The following is an 18,081-nucleotide window of genomic DNA, read 5'->3' on the forward strand; positions in this document are numbered from 1 at the left end:
CCCTTGTTGTCAGAATGTTTCATTGCAGAGTGTGCCTTTATCCACCTAAACGGTAAACCTATTTGTACGAATGTCAACGTCGATACAGCGGAAATTGAACAGGGCTGGAGGAGGGGATGGTGGTATTTGATAAACTGAACTTATTGTAAACAAGATGAAAATAAACTTTAAAAAAGTTATTGGACTTTGAATGTTGTTTCTTACCTGCCACTAGTTGTTTGTCTCAAAAATATAATGAAGAGTGCCAGTATGATCTCTAGTATTTAAAACAGTATCATTTCTGTTTTGTTTTCTCTGTGGTCATGAAAATAAGTGGGCATCTCACACATACAAAATATAAAATTCAATTCAGCACTCGCTTAAACTTCAGCACAGAATTAAAAAATAAGGATGCCTATAATTTACAGGCATCTTTAGTCCTATTTATACCAAGGAGTAACCTCAAACACACCTTCATGAGTTTAAAACTCTTAACAAGGTAGAATTTAAAATATGTTGATTGTATATGTATATACAAACATTAATCTGAAATTGTGTCCTCTACTTTAAAGTTTGTAATAACATATTCAGAAATTATTTAATATTTGCTTCAAATTTCGCCAGTGTTGCCTTGGTAAAAATGTTTCTATAAGGGGGGAAAAAGCTATCTTAAAATTAAAACAATATGGTTTCAGAGCTAGAAACATATAAGATAATATGAAAAATATGAAATTGATTGTTTAGGGTACTTTCCCCTAAAAGTGACTTCCATATAATGATATTCTGGTGTCAAGTATTTTGAACTTCATTTTAAATCTCTCTCTCTCTCCCCCCCCCTCCATCCATCCATCCATCCATCCATCTAAAATTGCTTTCCAGTGATTCTTCATTCTTCATTCCTCAAAGTGACTCATGTGAGCAGATAGCTATAAACACCTAAAATTCACATTTTTTTCCATATTTACTTCCTGAAAGAAATTTGTATTTATTGGTTCACCAATAGCTTCCTCACTGCAACTTCTCCCTCCCCTGCAGCAGTCAGTACTGTTAAGCACAGCCCTCATCACCCAGCCCTGGCCTCCCTAGTCTTACCTCATTCTGCTATGCCCCAGCTTTCTCTTTACTTCTCTGTATACCCCCGTCCTATTCATTAACTCAACAAATAACTATTGAAAACCTACCATGTGCCAGACATATTCTATGTACTGGGGATATAACAGTGAGCCAGAAAGACAAAGTCGTCCTATTTCTGTTAGTTCACAAACACTTTGCTGTGGCCTTAAGCAGATTCAGTCATTAAATGGCTGAGTCCCTTCATCTGCCGGATGCCCCCTCTGTTGGGGGTCTATGATACTATGTTGGCATCTTGCTTATGCCATTTCCCACCTCCACCAGTAAGATCCATTTGTGTCAAACCAATATTTAGGTCGTGGGAGTGGCTGAGATTGTCCACAGAAGTGGCATTAGAAGGAAAGAGGGCTGGGAAAAGAACAGAGGAAAAGACACCGTTTGTGAGCAAGTGTGAAGAAGAAATAACAAATTGCCCCTAATTATTCCCATATGTATATCTCTAATCAAGATCCTCTCCTAAACTCTGACTTACATATATCCAACTATCTCTTTGATATTTATGAGGATATCTAATAAACATCTTCAGCTTAACATATCACAACTGAACTTATACCAAACCTTGCAGCCTAACCTGATCCTTCTGCAATTTTCTACATCATATAGTTAAATGGCAGCTCCATTCTCCCAGTTGTTCATGACAAAATTCTTACTGTTATCCTTGAATCCTCCCTTGACCAACCTGCATGCAAGTGGCCATCAAATCCTATGAGCTATGCTTTCAGAATGTATCCAAAATTTGACTCTGCCACCACTCCGATCCAAACCACCATCTCCAGCTTGGATAATTCTGAACACAGGCATAAGAGTGCTTCTTTCATAGGGTTGTTTGTGATGACCATTTGAGTTACCACAAGCAAAGAATTTAAAACATGTCCAGGGACATAATAAACAACTGGTAGCTATTAGTACTGTCCAAATTCCAATTACATCCAAATCACAGATATTCAAAGGCTTTCTCCTCTGTAAAAATTATTCTCAGTTTCAGCTTTCTACATTGCTTTCTTCTCTTCCTGAATTTGGTTACACTTATGCCTTATACTATATTTTACCTATATTATGTCTCTCCTACTTTTATTACTTCCTAACTTGTTTGTATCACTATGATACGTGTATCCAATTAATGTTACAAATTACCAGAGTGCAGGGATCAAGTCTTCTTTTTCTCTTTTAGAGTGTTAAACACAGTATTTGGGCCTTAATAAATATTTGTTGAATTGAACTGAGGAGTGGAGTCAAAGCTCTGAATCTTAACTTGCTTATGAAAATCCAATTTGAATGGAATCACTGAACCTTAAGATTTGTTACACTGTTCTTGAACCATTGCAGATAGGCATTCAGGTCCCAACAGATGTTGTAAGATATTCAGTTATTTCCCTGTTGATTCTATTTTACTTTTAATGGTTATTTAGCTGTTAGAATAAATAGCAGAATAGCAGTCCATCTGCATTTCCTGTCTAAGTTTCTCCATGCTTTTCTCACAGTACCTCAGATACCTAAGTCCTTCATTCGGAATTATATCTGCCCAAGTTTCTCAGATACCATAGAGCATCAATAAGAACAAAAGGAAAAATGTAAAACTGCACTTCACTGCCCCACGTATTCCTCAAAGACAACGATTCTAGTCCATCAGCACCAACTAAACTGGAAACAATTTCACAAGTCATTTTGCGATAGGTACATTGTGTGTTGAGTCGTGCACATTGTCTAAATCACTTTATTGAAAGTCTTGATAGAAAAATCAGCTCTTGAACATAGCAAAGGAGAGTTGTAAAGGAGCAAATGCTATTTCTCTTCAAAATGAGACATATGGCATTCTATATTTCCAATTTTTTTAGAACCAGGGCATGCTTTTATGTCTCATGTAACTGAGCTGAGGAGGGGCAGGTAGGTTTTGTGGAGAAAAATTCTAAGGCAATATAGCAATCCAGGGAAACCTAAAAGAAATGATTACCACTGAGGAATAGGATTACAAAATGTGGGCGGGATGTTTTTCTTTCCTCTATTCACTTTATACTCTTTTATCCTGTATACATAGGCCACAAAGAACATCTTATTATTTTGATAAAGCACTGAAAATCCAGTTTGAGTAATCAATCAAGTACATAGATAGCTGCTATATAAGATATAATTAAATCTGTATAAATTAATAAAATGACAATACACTATTTTGGAAAAATAGGAAACCTATTTGGTAACACTTTGCCCATCTGATAAATGATCAATGCTGTTGATGTTAGGAGAACATGCAACAAACATCACAGTGTTTTAGATGGGAGATAGAAAAGCAAAACCACTGTTTCATATAATTGTTCTGAGCTAAACCTAAACACTTAAATTTAAGAACAACAAAACAAAACATGATATAGATGGAGGACCCTAACATTCTACTTCATTTCTTTACCTTCTTGAAAGCCCCACAGAGATCCCTAATGATGAGAACATTCTATAATCTTTTGTCTAATGTTTGGCAAATTAAACTTGGAAATTGGTAGTAACTGGTATCCATTAATTATATGTAATTTACAATACAAAGTATTTGCTTTTTTTCTCTGAATGTTTAACAGTATGCATTAGGATTTAGAAATAAGCAGACTTGGATAAAAGTCATTGAATTAGACTGAACTATACACAATTGCCAATATTTGAACATTTTGATCTACATAATGTCAATTCATAAGGCTCAATTGAATGCTATTATAGTATTAACATGCTATGATTACCAACTTAAGCAGGAAAATGAATACAGACTAGCTTTTCTAAGTGGCAAAAGGAAAAAAAAAACATATAATAACCAAAATAAATCTCAGAACCCAAAGAAAAAATAAAAACACTACTGATTAAAACATTCTTCAATTAGAACTACAACTTCAATGCTTTTAAGTAGTTAAAAAGTCAGAGTTCTGAAATTTGAACAATGGATTTTAAATTACTGAAAAAGAGTAGGGAAAAAATGAATTCAACATATTTCACTGGAAAACAAAACTCAAAACAAAACAAAACAACAAAACAAACTAAAAAATAGCATCCTATTCTTGATAAAAGCCATAGCGCATAGAAAATTGGAATGATCTCGATGTTTCACATCCTTAAGAGAAATCTAAAACAGTGAGTTATTTATTTAGCACCTAAAATTAATAGAAGAATGAAAATTTTATCCCCAAGTAAGTAATACTTAGCATTGGAAATATACTAAAGGAAAATGATTGAGAGTAAATAAGAGTCTCTAAAAGAAGTTTCTGTCAAAAACAAATGTTTTTTACCTATGTGCATTCTCTTCGACATTAAACTTTTTTTAACCTTTAGCCTATTTTCCAAATCTGGAAATAACTTTATGTATATTTTATCCTGTTGTCAACATTTTATTTAAAGTTTTCTACATACAAATATGCAATAGTATATGGTATACTACTTTTTAAAAGATCATTTGTTTAAGATTATTTACATGAAAATTTAATTTATAGTAATTTTTAAGATTTTGGATATGTGATGAAGTAATATGGGTTTTGCAAATTGTGACACTTATGTAATTACACATTTTTACAAGAATTTTTCCATATAATCCCACATGCTTTCACTTTACCTTCACAATTGTACTGCTGAAAAGGCTGGGACAGGTATTATCATTAATCTAATTTCAAAGTTAAAAATACAGAGACTTATGTGATTTGCTCAAGGACACAACCAGAAAGAGTCAGATTTGGCAACCAAATTTATGTCTTTTATGTTCAAATCCAGTGCTTTACCAACCTCTGTAGCCTACTGCCTATCATAACCATATAATGCAAGCTCAGTGAATGCAAAATATTTCTAATATTTCAATTACTTGTGGATTTCCTGCCACACATTTTCATAAATGATTGGCTTAAAATTCAGTATGTACAAACCTAGGTAGAGTAAATGTCTCCATGATAGTATACATGCATAGATTGTTAGAACTCACCTATGTCTGGATGATTTAACTCAATGTGTAAAAATATAATGTACAAGAGGCTAATTTTGTTTCTCTTTTCAGGCCTGGTACTGATAGATTAGCATTGCTCTGTCCTCTTTGATCATGGAATCCCTAACTGGATTTACAAGACTATGGTTCATTCATTCAACAGATGCACGCTGAGTGCCTATTAAGTGCTTGGTACTATTCTAGGAGTCATAGATACAGTGGTGAACAAGAAAATACCGTTTTTTCTGCCTAGTGGTTGTGCATATGATCTTTGGTGGTCACCACAGGGAACGGGCCAGAAGGAGCCGCTGGCTCATTTGCAAAGCATTGCAAGTGGTGAAAACTGTATCTTTTGCTGGTGCTGACTGAGTATCACCATCTCAATCAATGTAGCACTGCAGTTAAATGGGTATACATACACTTAAATGCATGTGTATGTGTTTTTAGATTTATAAAACCCTGCACTATTGTTTCCACATTTTGGGAAGGGGAAAATAATAGCTTTAAGCAGTTTTAGCTAACAAAAATGGCCTGAGACCCTTTGTAACTTGGTTAACAGAAGAGCACACAACTTCCATTTCTAAGAAAAAAAGATTAGAGAAACCCATTAGTAGCTGTTGTGACAGCAGCCGTTGGGGAGTAGATCTATCTTAAAATTGAAAAAGAGAAACTGGCGTACCAAAGACCCAAACTCCAGTTCATTTTCACTCTCTGGAATTTGTCTTTATCTGACAGATGAAGGCAACACCCTATATAAATCTAATTCGTATCCTCTTTATGTCCCATCTAGCTACCAGGTGCTACATTAATGACATATCAAATTGGGAAGAGTGTTCAATCAAAAGGCATTAAAGTACTTATTAATTAGATTTTTCTGAGCTTCTAAAGAAAAATTTTAAAGTTATTTTTAGTGGCTTTATGGTAAGTTGCCCTTTTGACTTTTTCTGCACGGTTTATGGTCCACATGTGAAAAACACTTCGTAAATACAACTATATATTTTGGCCAAAACATTCTCCATAGGATGATGCATGGTCCTTGCATAAATAACAAATCAGTAACTATATATCATAGAGCAAAAAACGACAATCTTAACTGGTCAAAGTACAGCCTGAATGAGTCATAAATAGAAGGAAAACATCCCCACACCTTAATTGCAACCTCAGAATTTCTACCAGCCTTATGAATTGTACGTTTTGATGTGAAAGTTTCTGACTTCAAGAATGTATAGGATGGGGATTATCAAAATAGTCTTGCTGAGAGAAATGAAGCAGGAGTGGGTTCTTAAAGTACGTTTTAGCAAAGATGGGAGTACTTTGCAGCAAGGAAGTCAAAGTAGGATAACTGCTGGGCCTGATGAAATACTTGAGGGGAAAAAAGAATGAATAATTTCCTATAAAAGAGACACATGTATAAAATATAAAAGAAAACTGTACCAAAACACAGATAAATATGAACTGGGCATGGCTACAATGCAGTAAATATCTATAATCACTTCATCATTAGAGGAATGAAAAATTAAGTACTATAGAAATGACTTAAGTAGGATTTAAATCACAGTGAAAAGACTAATATTTGTAAAGTAATTCACAAATCTAAATAGCAAATTGAACAAATAAATCCCCAATCATAAAAGCAGTGGAAGAAAGGAATTATATTTGTAACTGAATAAATGTGGTAGCTGAAAAACGTGATTTTCCTCAGAGAAATCACTAAATGATTACATTCCTCAAAATGTTATACGTAGTCCAAAAGATCAGTTTTTACAATGTGGTAATACATTAAATTTAAGTAGAAGTCAAAAAGCATTGATAATCAAATTTTGCTTTGACATTTTATACACTCCAATGATTACTTAATTTAGAATAAGTATTAATTCCTCTTGTTCGAATATTATTAAATTGGGGAAAAATCTAACCCTTTCTCTAGCATGCCCCTGTAGTACAAGGTGCACAGAAACATTTTTTTATATTCCTTCAAATATTTTATTCAGATTTGTACATGAGGTATCTTTTTCTATTATTTGATTTCCCTAATACCAGACTAGAAAACCAGTTTGCTCGTGACATTAGCTTTGTCCTCACTCAAATGACTGGCATTATTCAATTTGTGCTTAAATGTGATAAAATAGATTCCAAAGGAGAAAGATCTTGATCAGGCTGATAAGATCTCATTGTCAGTCCTTTTGCCCCTCCTTCAAGGCACCGGGGACAAAGTGTAAATATCAATGAGAAGAAATCTTACATCCCTCAAGGAGTCCTCTGCCAAATTCACAGGATACCTAAATTCTCCTGAGCATCAAATCTGCTAAGAATAGGTCTTCATACATCCATGCTCAAGTTTCTGTGTGGATACAGAAATGAATCTGCTATCTCCACTTGGAAAACATTACCAGAATCTGAAAATCTCTCCTTACCACCCTTGCCCAGGCCACCACTGTCTCTTCTCCAACTGCCCTCCTTGCTTTTACTCTTGATCCCCTACAGTTCTACTCTACTACTCAGTGTAATCCTTTTTTTTTTTTAAAGATTTATTTATTTATTTGAGAGAGAGATGAATAGGGAGGGGCAGAGGCAAAGAGAGGGAGAGGGAGAAAATCTCAAGCAGACTCCCTGCTGAGCACAGAGCTTAATGTGGGGCTCAATCCCACAACCCTGAGATCATGACTTGAGCCAAAACCAAGAGCCGGATGCTCAACCGACTGAGCCACCCAGGCACCCCTCGACCAATGTAATCCTTTTAAAATATAAATCAGATGATACCATTCATCTCCTCAAAAGCCTACAATGCTCCTATCTCACTCAGAGTGAAAGGGAGTCTTTACAATGGCCCACCAGGCCTTCCACAGTCTGGACCCCCATAGCCTCTTTGATCTGATGTCCTACCACCCTCCTCTGGCTTATTCTCCTCTAGCCACACTGGCTTTCCTACTGTTCACTGATCAAGTTAGGCACACTCCCAACATGTGGGCCTCTGCATTGACTATTTGTTATGTCCAGACACTAAGGCTGAGTGCCAGGCTGACTCCCTTAGCCTCTTCAAATCTTTGTTCTAATGTCCACACTATTTAAAATTGCAATCCCACCTCTTGCCATCCCACCTACTCCTGCCCCTTTGGTAGTTTTATACCCCTTATCCAACTCTGTGTTTTCTTTTTAACTTTTTTAATATTAACTATCATATTTAAATATACTGATTATTTGTTTGTTTGCTTATATTCTGCCTCCCACTGCTATAATGAAAACTGTATGAGGGAGGGGCCCACTGATTTTGCTCACTGTTTTTTAAGCACTTAGTGATGCCAGGTACATAGTAAGAGCTTAAATATGTTTGAATAAATAAAACCTCACTCGTTAAATTAGCAGCCTGTACTTTTTTAAAAAGGATTTTATTTATTTATTTGAGAGAGAGAGAGAGAAATTTATTTATTTAAGAGGGCCTCTTAAAATAAATTATCGAGGAGGGGTAAGAGCAGAGGGGGAAGCAGGGGTAAGAGCAGAGGGAGAGCCACCCAGGCACCCCTCTAAGCAGCCTGCCCTAACAATTTCTTTTAGGTCTTGAGGGCCCTACACAAAAGCTGACCCAATCAAAGAAGACTGAATGACTTTGATTTATAGTCTTTGGCTTTTTAAGCTCACAGCAAGCTCTTTCCAGTGCTGCTGAGGTTGAATAGTTGCTTCTACTTCTGGATCCTATCTAAACTCTGCATTGGGCCCAAGTGTCCCGTCAACATCTGTGAGATTTGTTCATATGTCCACACTTCTTGTCACTCTCTTGCGTTCCAAAAATATAAAAAAAAAAAAAATTATCTACTTCAGTCAGAGCATCTGTACAATCATCAGTTTAGATGAGAGAATCAAAATGATGCATGTCCGACTTCTTTCTTTCCTTCCTTTTCTTTCCCTCTTTCCTTCTTCCTTTTATCCTAATTCTGTCCTTCCTTCCTTCCTTTTATGGAATCTTCTCAAACTTTCATGGATTCATTGAGAATTAGGACCCAGAATATTTTTCCTATAAACTGGGCATGACACACCTCAGTGTTCTACTGTGTTTTGCCCAAAGCCACCTTTGCTATGCTCAACATAGTGCTGTAGAAAAAACTTTGTGAGAGGTGGTTTAGTATAGTGGTTTATAGCTCAGATCCTGGAGCTACTTTGCTTGGCTTCAACTCCTTGCTCCATCAATATTAGTTGTGTCAACTTTGTCAAGTTACTTTATAGTTCTTCAGTTTCTTCATCTTAAAATGTGGAAAATTAATTTAAATATTTCACAGAGTTGTGGTGAGGATTAAATTAGTTAATATAGGTAAGTTATTAAGAGCGCCTGACTGGGGCGCCTGGGTGGCTCAGTCGGTTAAGCGTCTGCCTTCGGCTCAGGTCATGATCCCAGGGTCCTGGGATCGAGCCCCACATCGGGCTCCCTGCTCTGCGGGAAGCCTGCTTCTCCCTCTCCCACTCCCCTTGCTTGTGTTCCCTCTCTCGCTGCGTCTCTCTGTCAAATAAATAAATAAAATATTAAAAAAAAAAAAGAGTGCCTGATCACTGAAAGAAAACGGATTTCTCATTATGGTGAAAGATAAGACCTAGTTGTCATCCTTATTCTAAGACATGCTCTTCTTTTTGTCCTAAAAATTCACCTTTCTCAAGGCCAAGATCTAACTGAGCAACTAAGGAACTCCTTAGTGGAGAAGTAGCACAGTCACTGGGGAATTGCCCATCAAGTTGAAAGGAGTATTTGCCAAGATTTCTGCTAGCAAGTGCTGACTAAGTAGTGCATATGTCATTTCTTTCCAAATTATCATAGGTTGAATGCCTGAGAAGCAGATTGTAAGACTAGAATGTATACGCATGGGATTTACTTGAGAGTGATCCTAGGAAGCACCAGTAGGCAGTGGAGGGGGTAGGAGAGGAAGCCAGTTTACCACAGTACTATTTGGAAAGTTCCTACTGTGTACAGTGGGGTCTCAGTCCTGCTGGGGAACTTCCGGTCAAAGTGCAGAACGTGTCTGAGAGTTACTACAGCTGAAGATGTGGATGAGCAATGTCCTTTATCCACACAAAGCTACCTGTCATTGGTCGAGGTTTGTTGGAAGATGTGGGGAGGCAGAGCCTTAACTCTGACACGAGTTGAGAGAGCCCTAGGCAGAGTCCCAGGCACTTGCAATTGGCAGCTGCCAGTTAAAATGCAGGGAACCCTGAATGTGGAGGGGGTATGGCTGAGGCCCCAAGAATACTGCAGATACCAATACAACTGAAGCTATCAGTAAAATCAGGTATATTATGGCATTAGGATAAATCCTTTCCATTGGGCCTCTTAAAATAAATTATTGCTGCTTTCATGACAAGAGGTCAAATATTTAGACCTCTCAGGGGCAAAACTTTTGGAAACTTAAAAAGTTTGATGTTCATACCTCATTATTATTTTTATTGTCATAAGAACACTTAATACAATATGCACCCTCTGAACAAATTTTTAAGCATACGCTACATTACTGTTACCTATAGGCGCAACGTTGTCGAGAAGATCTCTAGAACTGATTGTTTTTGCACTTTATACCCACTGAATAGCAACTCCCCATTTCCCCCTGCCCCCAGTCCCTGGCAATCACCATTCTACTCTCTTTTATGCTCATGCTTTCATATGGGACAGTTCAAAGCAAGATTGGATGATTTAACGTAATAATTATATTTTAGCAAATTCTAAGACAAGTGACATCTTTTGTTCTTAAAAATAATGATTGTAACTGTCAAAAATTTAAATTCTTTCAAAACTATTGTACTATCATTTGTGCAATGGATATTGTAACTTTTTACATATAAACAAACACAATCAATTGATTCACAATGCTAATACTGGTTTTAATATAAGAATAAATATTACTTATGTGTATTTCCTCATTCACTGCTAGTTTTGCCTTAGCTAATGTATTAGCTATTAGATGCAGATTTCCATATGTAAATAGGTGTTTTTCTGCTTTATTCTTCTCAAAATGATTAGGTAGCTTTCCAATTCAATAAATCTATGGAAATTATATGTGCTATATTAGCTATATTATGTTCAGAAAGTAATTATTTTAACTTATTACACATTGTTTGTGCTGTATTGTACTTTAAAAAAATATGTATGTTAAACCACAGCAATACCTACTACAGTTCTGTAATCTGATTCATGCAAATCTGCCAGGAATAAAATCAACCACAGTTTAATTTCAAACTTTCCCAACCAGCAGCTGTACAATTTATGCACTACTTTTCTATTTTTACTACTGGATAATGACAATGATGAATGCCTTTAAGAGAAAATACATATTCATTGGAAAGACTGAGATCAAAACTATCCCCCTTCAAAAGGCCCACAAAGGTAGGAAGCCCATTTGCGTGCTGCCAGAGATTTGTTGGCAGTGAGCTGGAATTATGCCCAAAACTGCATCTAATGAGGATTCAATAATCCAGTGAAATTAAACCTGCAATGATACCTTTTTACAAACCCCAGTAATCAATATGATCACAACTGGCATCAGCTATAATACTCTTAAAACATATCTGAAAGAACAAATGATTAGCTGAGTGTAGCCAGGGGCCCATCATTCTGAGTGTGCCAGGTTAAGAGGTATGAAGGCAAAGATATTCAACTGGCAACTTAGTAAGTTTAGGGTCACTGCTCTCCTGACCCATATGTCTGGGAACATGGAATGAAATGAATATTAGCTCATTAGCAGTGATTTACATGTTGAATGACAATGATGAGCTTATAAACTGTGCTGTCATGTGAAATTAGTTAATGTGAATAATGACAAGAACGCTGGCATGTCTCCTTTACCAAATGATCGGGTTTCTTTTCTTCACTGCATCCACCAGCAATCTGACTTTTATTTCAAAAAGAATAAGAAAGAGCACCATACTGAAATGGATGGGGTAGCTCCAGAGATCCATGCCTTTCTTATTTTATTTTAGCATGTAATTTTATAGCTTACTTGATATAATGTAAGATAGTAAGTCACTCAAGATATTGCAGCTCTGATTTCCAAAACAAACAAATAGCTTTATCTATCTGTATACTTATGTAGACAAATGTGTGATATGGAATGAGCTCCCAAGAAATCATTTAGAGTATAAAATAGTTTGGCTAATAGGTGCTGCTGAGAGCAAACCCATCTTCTGTCTATAATCTCACAATATTTGCATTGAAAAATACTGAGCTCTGGCTATACTATTTCATTTTGAGTGTAAAATGTATGATCACAAAAATTATCTCGAGACACATATTATTATGTATATTTTCTTGATGCTACATTCATCTATCTTCAGACACTTCCCTCTATAATTCAAAGACTATTTCCTCATCATGTTTTGTCTTAGTGTGGGATTCAGAAATGCAGTTGGTGATTTGAAAAACCCTGGATTTGGGTGGTAGCCTTTGCCTGGTAATTTTAAAGAAATATTTCATTGCTTTCTATTCAATTAGATTCCATGTATTCTAGTACTCATACTGACACTAATTCAAAGTTGAATATGCATATTAAAAGTAGAAAACATAAAGCTAAAATTGTATGCAATAGATACCATTTAAAATCTCATCTAATTCCCTCTTTTATGGGAGAAGAAAGGAAAGTAATGTATTAATTGCGCATATACTGTTACTCTATCAAAGCATGCTTTTTGATTGATAAGTCCTTTCTGCCCTGAATCTATGTGAAACTATTACTTTTGTCTGTTGCCTCATTTTAGAAAGTCTCTCAACATTAAATATTATAAAATACCTCTTCTGGTTTATGTTTCTCTTTCAATCCCAGATTTCTAGAACTAACCATCCTGTAAAGTGTTTTAGGAATTCCACGTCTAAGTAAAAATACCTTCAGTGTGTACATTTAAGTCCATTGTTCTGGTACTGCAAATGATCAAGATGAATATCTTGTAAAAATCTAATAAAAGCGCTTTGCTTTTACCTTCAGCGACTCCTCTTGTTTAAAGAGATCTTCAAAATCTTTAGCGCAGAGGTCAGGAGCATTAAGAAGTTGTTCCACTTCTGATAGGGCTTGTGAGACATGAGTGATCTCAGTCAGGTAAGTAGAAGGCACATAAGAAATCTCCAAAGGCATATCTTCAGTCATCACCATCACCGACTCTTCATGGACAGTGTGCTGGTATGGGCATACAAAAGAACAACTCTTTTAGCTTCCTGATAATGAAAAGATCTCTACTGAGTTTATATAAGTTCCAGTTTATAGCTGACAGAGGGCTGAAAGTGAATAAAAAAGTGTACGATCATAAGTCTAGTAAAAAGATTATTATTTATACACCCTCTTTTCACAAAAAGTGTCAGAAGCATTGCATGTAAAAATAAGAGATACATACACATTAGTACCGTGAGTGTAAGAATGGAAGACCAAGAGCCATAAGGTCACGAGAGGGATAGTTTTTTACAACTGGTTTTTAAAATGTAATTCTAAGCTCCCTGGAAAATTAGGTATGGGGTGGGATGGTGGGGGGGTCTACATTTGTGGTTTTCCTACCAAAGGAACCTCTCCTATACTTTTCTTCCCTAAACTAGATTGAGGTACAAAAGGGACAAAGTGGTTTTGGCTGGTATATACTTTTACATTCAGCACACTTCTCCAAATTGCAGACACCAGCTTTCCTCTTTAATGCTAGTTTCCTGTTAAGTCAAGCTGCTAATGAAAGTACTAGATGAGAAAGACCGAGGGTGGAATTCACATTTTAATAAGAACTCCAGAAGGCCCTAAGGTCTAAGGAAGCACTAGCCTCTCCTCCTCCATCTACACTTTCCTACCTACCATTCAAGTACTATGATTGATGGACATTTGGAGCTTAGAGTCCTTTTATATTTGGCCAATAGAGCCTCTTTCCTTACTCCTTGTAAGAGCATGAAATAAATGCTATTTGGGACACAAATTCAGAAAGATAGATGACCTCTGCTTTCTTCTGTCTCTACTATAAGCAACAAAACTCTTGTAATTGAAATTAGTTTTCCAGTAACTTTGTTTTGAATTGATCAACTGCCATCTGCCTCTTGATGGGGTCAACTGAGGGTTTCAGTGGCAGTCTCTAGAGGAGTTCTGATGATCAGCATGCTAACACAGCCATTTATTACTGCACAAGTTTTAAGACAAGACTATCCCCATTTTTTCAACAATGTAATTAATTGGAGTTTAGGACCTCAAACTGAATCCATAAAGATGAGTAAAATTATAAGCTGCTCTATTTACACTTTCCTATTAATTTCTCAGGTCCAGGATTCTTATACTCAGTTCTTACATAATATAAAAATAATTGCAATCTAGATGGCTCATTTACCTATGACACTGCAAATTCACAGAATTACACAAATTAGCTTAAATGGCATAATAATGCTTTTTACAAAGTTTGATGTTGTGTATATATCTTGACTAAATATATGGTACATATTCCTTCGTGATGAATAGAATGATAATCTACATGTACTTCTAATTTTACATTTCAAATAATACTAGAATTTTGGGCTAGAGTTTAAAGAGGACAATCTACAGATTTAACCACATATTTTTAAATTCAAATTCTCAATCTCTTCATTTCAAATGAAACTTCCCACCAATTTAAAAGAAAAATAAATCAGCAGACATCTGAATGCGCATTAATTTCATACTAACTAGTAGAGTTAACACAAGTCAAGCAAATTCACTGTGACTTCCATGTATTCTACTACACTGGTGACTGTTCTTAAAAATTTCCAGGTTAATAAGTTATTTTTCTTATTTGCATCAGTTTCTTCAACTCCTGGGGGAAAGATATTTCTACCTTATCTGAAACAAGAATGTTCCTATACCATGTTTCAGTAATGGTGAATTTTTCTTTCTTTTTAATTATATAAATTTTATACCTCTAAATTTTTATAGAACAGTGGGTTTTGTTATTAGGGACAAAGTTGGGTAGAAGACAAGTAGCGGTTTATCTCTCTCATATATGTATATATGCATGTATATATGTGCATATGTATTTTTGTCTAACCAAGGGGGTTATTTTTAGAATAAGACATACCTTCAAAATATTTAAAAAACATCTGAGTTTCATTTAAAAACTCAGTGTGAGTTTCAAAAGGTTTTAATGTCTGTCCTCATCATTTTCTCTTAAAAGGTAAATAATTCTAAGTTCCTTACATTCTCTTTCTGTTTCTTTTTTGACATGTAGTTTCCTTGATCTTCATTATTTATACTTGAGATGCTCACAGCTATCTTAAGTTGACACTGATGACTGCCAAATATAATAATTATGGATTATAGATAGCAAGGGACTTAATTGAACAGTTAAATACAACAGAGGAAAAAGACATTAAAAATAAACTCACAGTTGACTATTGCCTTGGACTTAACTTCCTGAAACACAATTTAAAACCCAATTTTCTAAATCTTTGGTGTTTGTGATTAATGGTATTTTGTTGTACATACCGGAATTTTACATAAAAATGCATGATTGACACTACTTTAACATTGTGTCAACTATACTCAAACAAAATTTTTCTTATAAAAAATCAGATTTATTTAAATAACAATTAATGCTAACCACACAGCTCTGAAGACTCGAGTGCTGTATCTCAACAAATAAGATTTGCACTGGCTGCAGGGCACCTGGGTGGCTCAGTCAGTAAAGCATCCAGCTCTTGATTTCTGTTCAGGTCATGATCTCATGGGTCATGGGATCGAGCCCCGAGTTGGGCTCTGCGTTCAGTGTGGAGTCTGCTTAAAAGATTCTTTCCCTCTGCCCTGCCTCTCAAATAAATAAATCTTAAAAAAAAAGATGTGCACTGGCTACAGTCAAGTTAAGCTTTTCACTACTTGACTAAATGTCTGTCATAGATTATTTTATTATATATTGATTCATGTCTTCTTTTCCACATAATAAATATTCATCATCACATCATAAGAAAACCTTTTCCACCCATATTTCCATGGAAATCTCTTTAAGGGAATGTTAGGTGGCATCTATTTAAATTCAGAATTTTTCAAATAATTGAAATTTTGTATCTGGTTCTAGAAACCCTTTTTGCTTTTTCTTTTCTTAAATGATGAAGCCATTACTGACCTGATTGCAATGTTCTTCAAAGAAGCATTAGCCACTGTACTGCACATAGGCCATGCTCTATTAACATGTACATTGCAATTATTTTCAAGAGATCATATACAAGCCTTAGAGTGACTGGTATCAATTCATGAAAATAAGTGGACTAACTATACCACAACCGATTTACTCCATGCTCACACATGGCAAGAAGACAATCTCCAGAATATTGAGAAATATTAAAACTGTTATGGTTGATGAGAACAATCAAAGAAATAAAGACATAGTCTATCACTTTAAAAAAAGGTATGAGAAAAACATTGTAATCTTTGTTATCCTAAACTACTGATAAACAAGTAATTTTCTTTCTATTTTTTTCTTTTGTAAAAAAAAAAAAAAGGAAAAGTAAATTAGAATGCCTGTAATTCCGAAAATGCCTTCCAGTTACAATTATCTGTGAACACTGACTCAGCTGTATTTTGTAAATTAAATTGAAAAAGGTTAGTAATATTTAAAATTGAAAATATTTAATGAAGACTGATCTACTGGAGGACTTAGTTCCTCCTATCAACTCATCATCACAGACAGGAGAAGTTAAGTGATGCATATCACCTGAAGAGAGAGAAAGCCAAGCAATGGTCCTCTGAACTTTTATGAGAAATACAAAAATTTCAGAATAATTCTTTGACACCATTGGGAAACTATCAACTCATTTTCTAGAAAATTTACTCTTATATATTGTGAGTATTCTCATTTAGTATAAAGTTGTAATAGATCCAATAAATTTTAATACAGAGAAATGTACCATAAGTTTCATATATAAGAAACAACTAAAAATTTAATCAACAGAGTCAGAAATTTAGAGATCTAGTTTACTATCTACTCCTTAAAATATATTACTGCTTTTGACAAAGTCATGCAGTTCTATAAAAAATAAACTATATCCAATGAATGACTTTCCATTTGGTTTAATAAAAATTTCAGTTATTTAAAAATCAGTATAATTGGAAGTATCATGTTCATTTTCTCCTCTTTATGCATAATCCATGCACTCATATTCAGATTTTGCCTTTTCATCTGAATTTCATCAACTCTGCCTTGAATAATTATATCCTTCTGAATTCTGATGTGTACTAACCTTTTGAAAATCAACTTGCTTTTGTTAATGTTCTTTACCACCTTATAGCATTATAGAAATTCATGCATCATTAGCAAGGAAGTGCTGTAGCCATACTAATTCATTTTATTTCTCTCTGTTCATATTCACTTCTAACGATATATACCCAAAAGAATATACTATACTCATTTTCTGGAAATGAAAATCAAGAGATATGGAAGAAAGTCCCAAAATACCTATTTTTATTAAAAAATGGAAAGCTCAATTCATGCTTAAAAGGATTATGATAGGATAAAACTATGATTTGTAACACCTAAGGTTGAAGTGAAAACAGTTTTAAGATTTTGAGCTATGTACATAGGCATAGGTATCACTCATAAAGTTTTTAATAAACTTTGGTTTCTCTGAAACTTCAGTTATCACATTCTTTTTATTACTTAAAATTTGTTTCTTGAAGGACCACAGAGCTGCTTTAGAGGCAATCCTGTTTTGAAACAAATGGCGCATTATATCTAAGTTTTTAAAACAAAATATTCTCCTGCATGATTTAAAGGACTTCTCTCTCCTCAATATAAGTTTCAAATGGATTGTGGTTACTGGCCCATTTATGAGTTATGAGGTCAAAGAAACTCAAAAAGAAAAAAAGAAAAATGCACTATATCCCATATTATTATGAAATAGTCCTTTAAAATACCTATATGTCTAATATAAATATGGTATATAGAAAATATGTCAACACATTCAAAGTCTAGCTCAAAAAAAAAAAAAACCTGGCATCTGGACAAAAAAATTGTAATACAATAATGTACCCATTTTTTTTTTTACTCCATTAAAGTTAATAAAGACAAAGATGGGCTAAATCTTT

The 18,081-nt window shown here is 34.9% G+C and overlaps 1 protein-coding gene across 9 annotated transcripts in view; it reads right to left on the reverse strand.

The window, feature by feature from the left end:
- Window positions 1-18,081, reverse strand: part of DMD (dystrophin) — a 1,717,438-nt gene that overhangs the window by 1,139,735 nt on the left and 559,622 nt on the right. For all 9 annotated transcript variants that reach the window (XM_035001266.1, XM_035001277.1, XM_035001248.1 and 6 more), the window contains one exon: window positions 12,994-13,188. In XM_035001266.1, the coding sequence (XP_034857157.1) occupies window positions 12,994-13,188 (195 nt within the window). The remainder of the gene's footprint in view (window positions 1-12,993; window positions 13,189-18,081) is intronic.

The sequence above is a fragment of the Mirounga leonina genome, unplaced genomic scaffold (assembly GCF_011800145.1).
Source record: "Mirounga leonina isolate KUSES-001 unplaced genomic scaffold, KU_Mleo_1.0 Mir_101595, whole genome shotgun sequence".
Taxonomy (NCBI): domain Eukaryota; kingdom Metazoa; phylum Chordata; class Mammalia; order Carnivora; family Phocidae; genus Mirounga; species Mirounga leonina.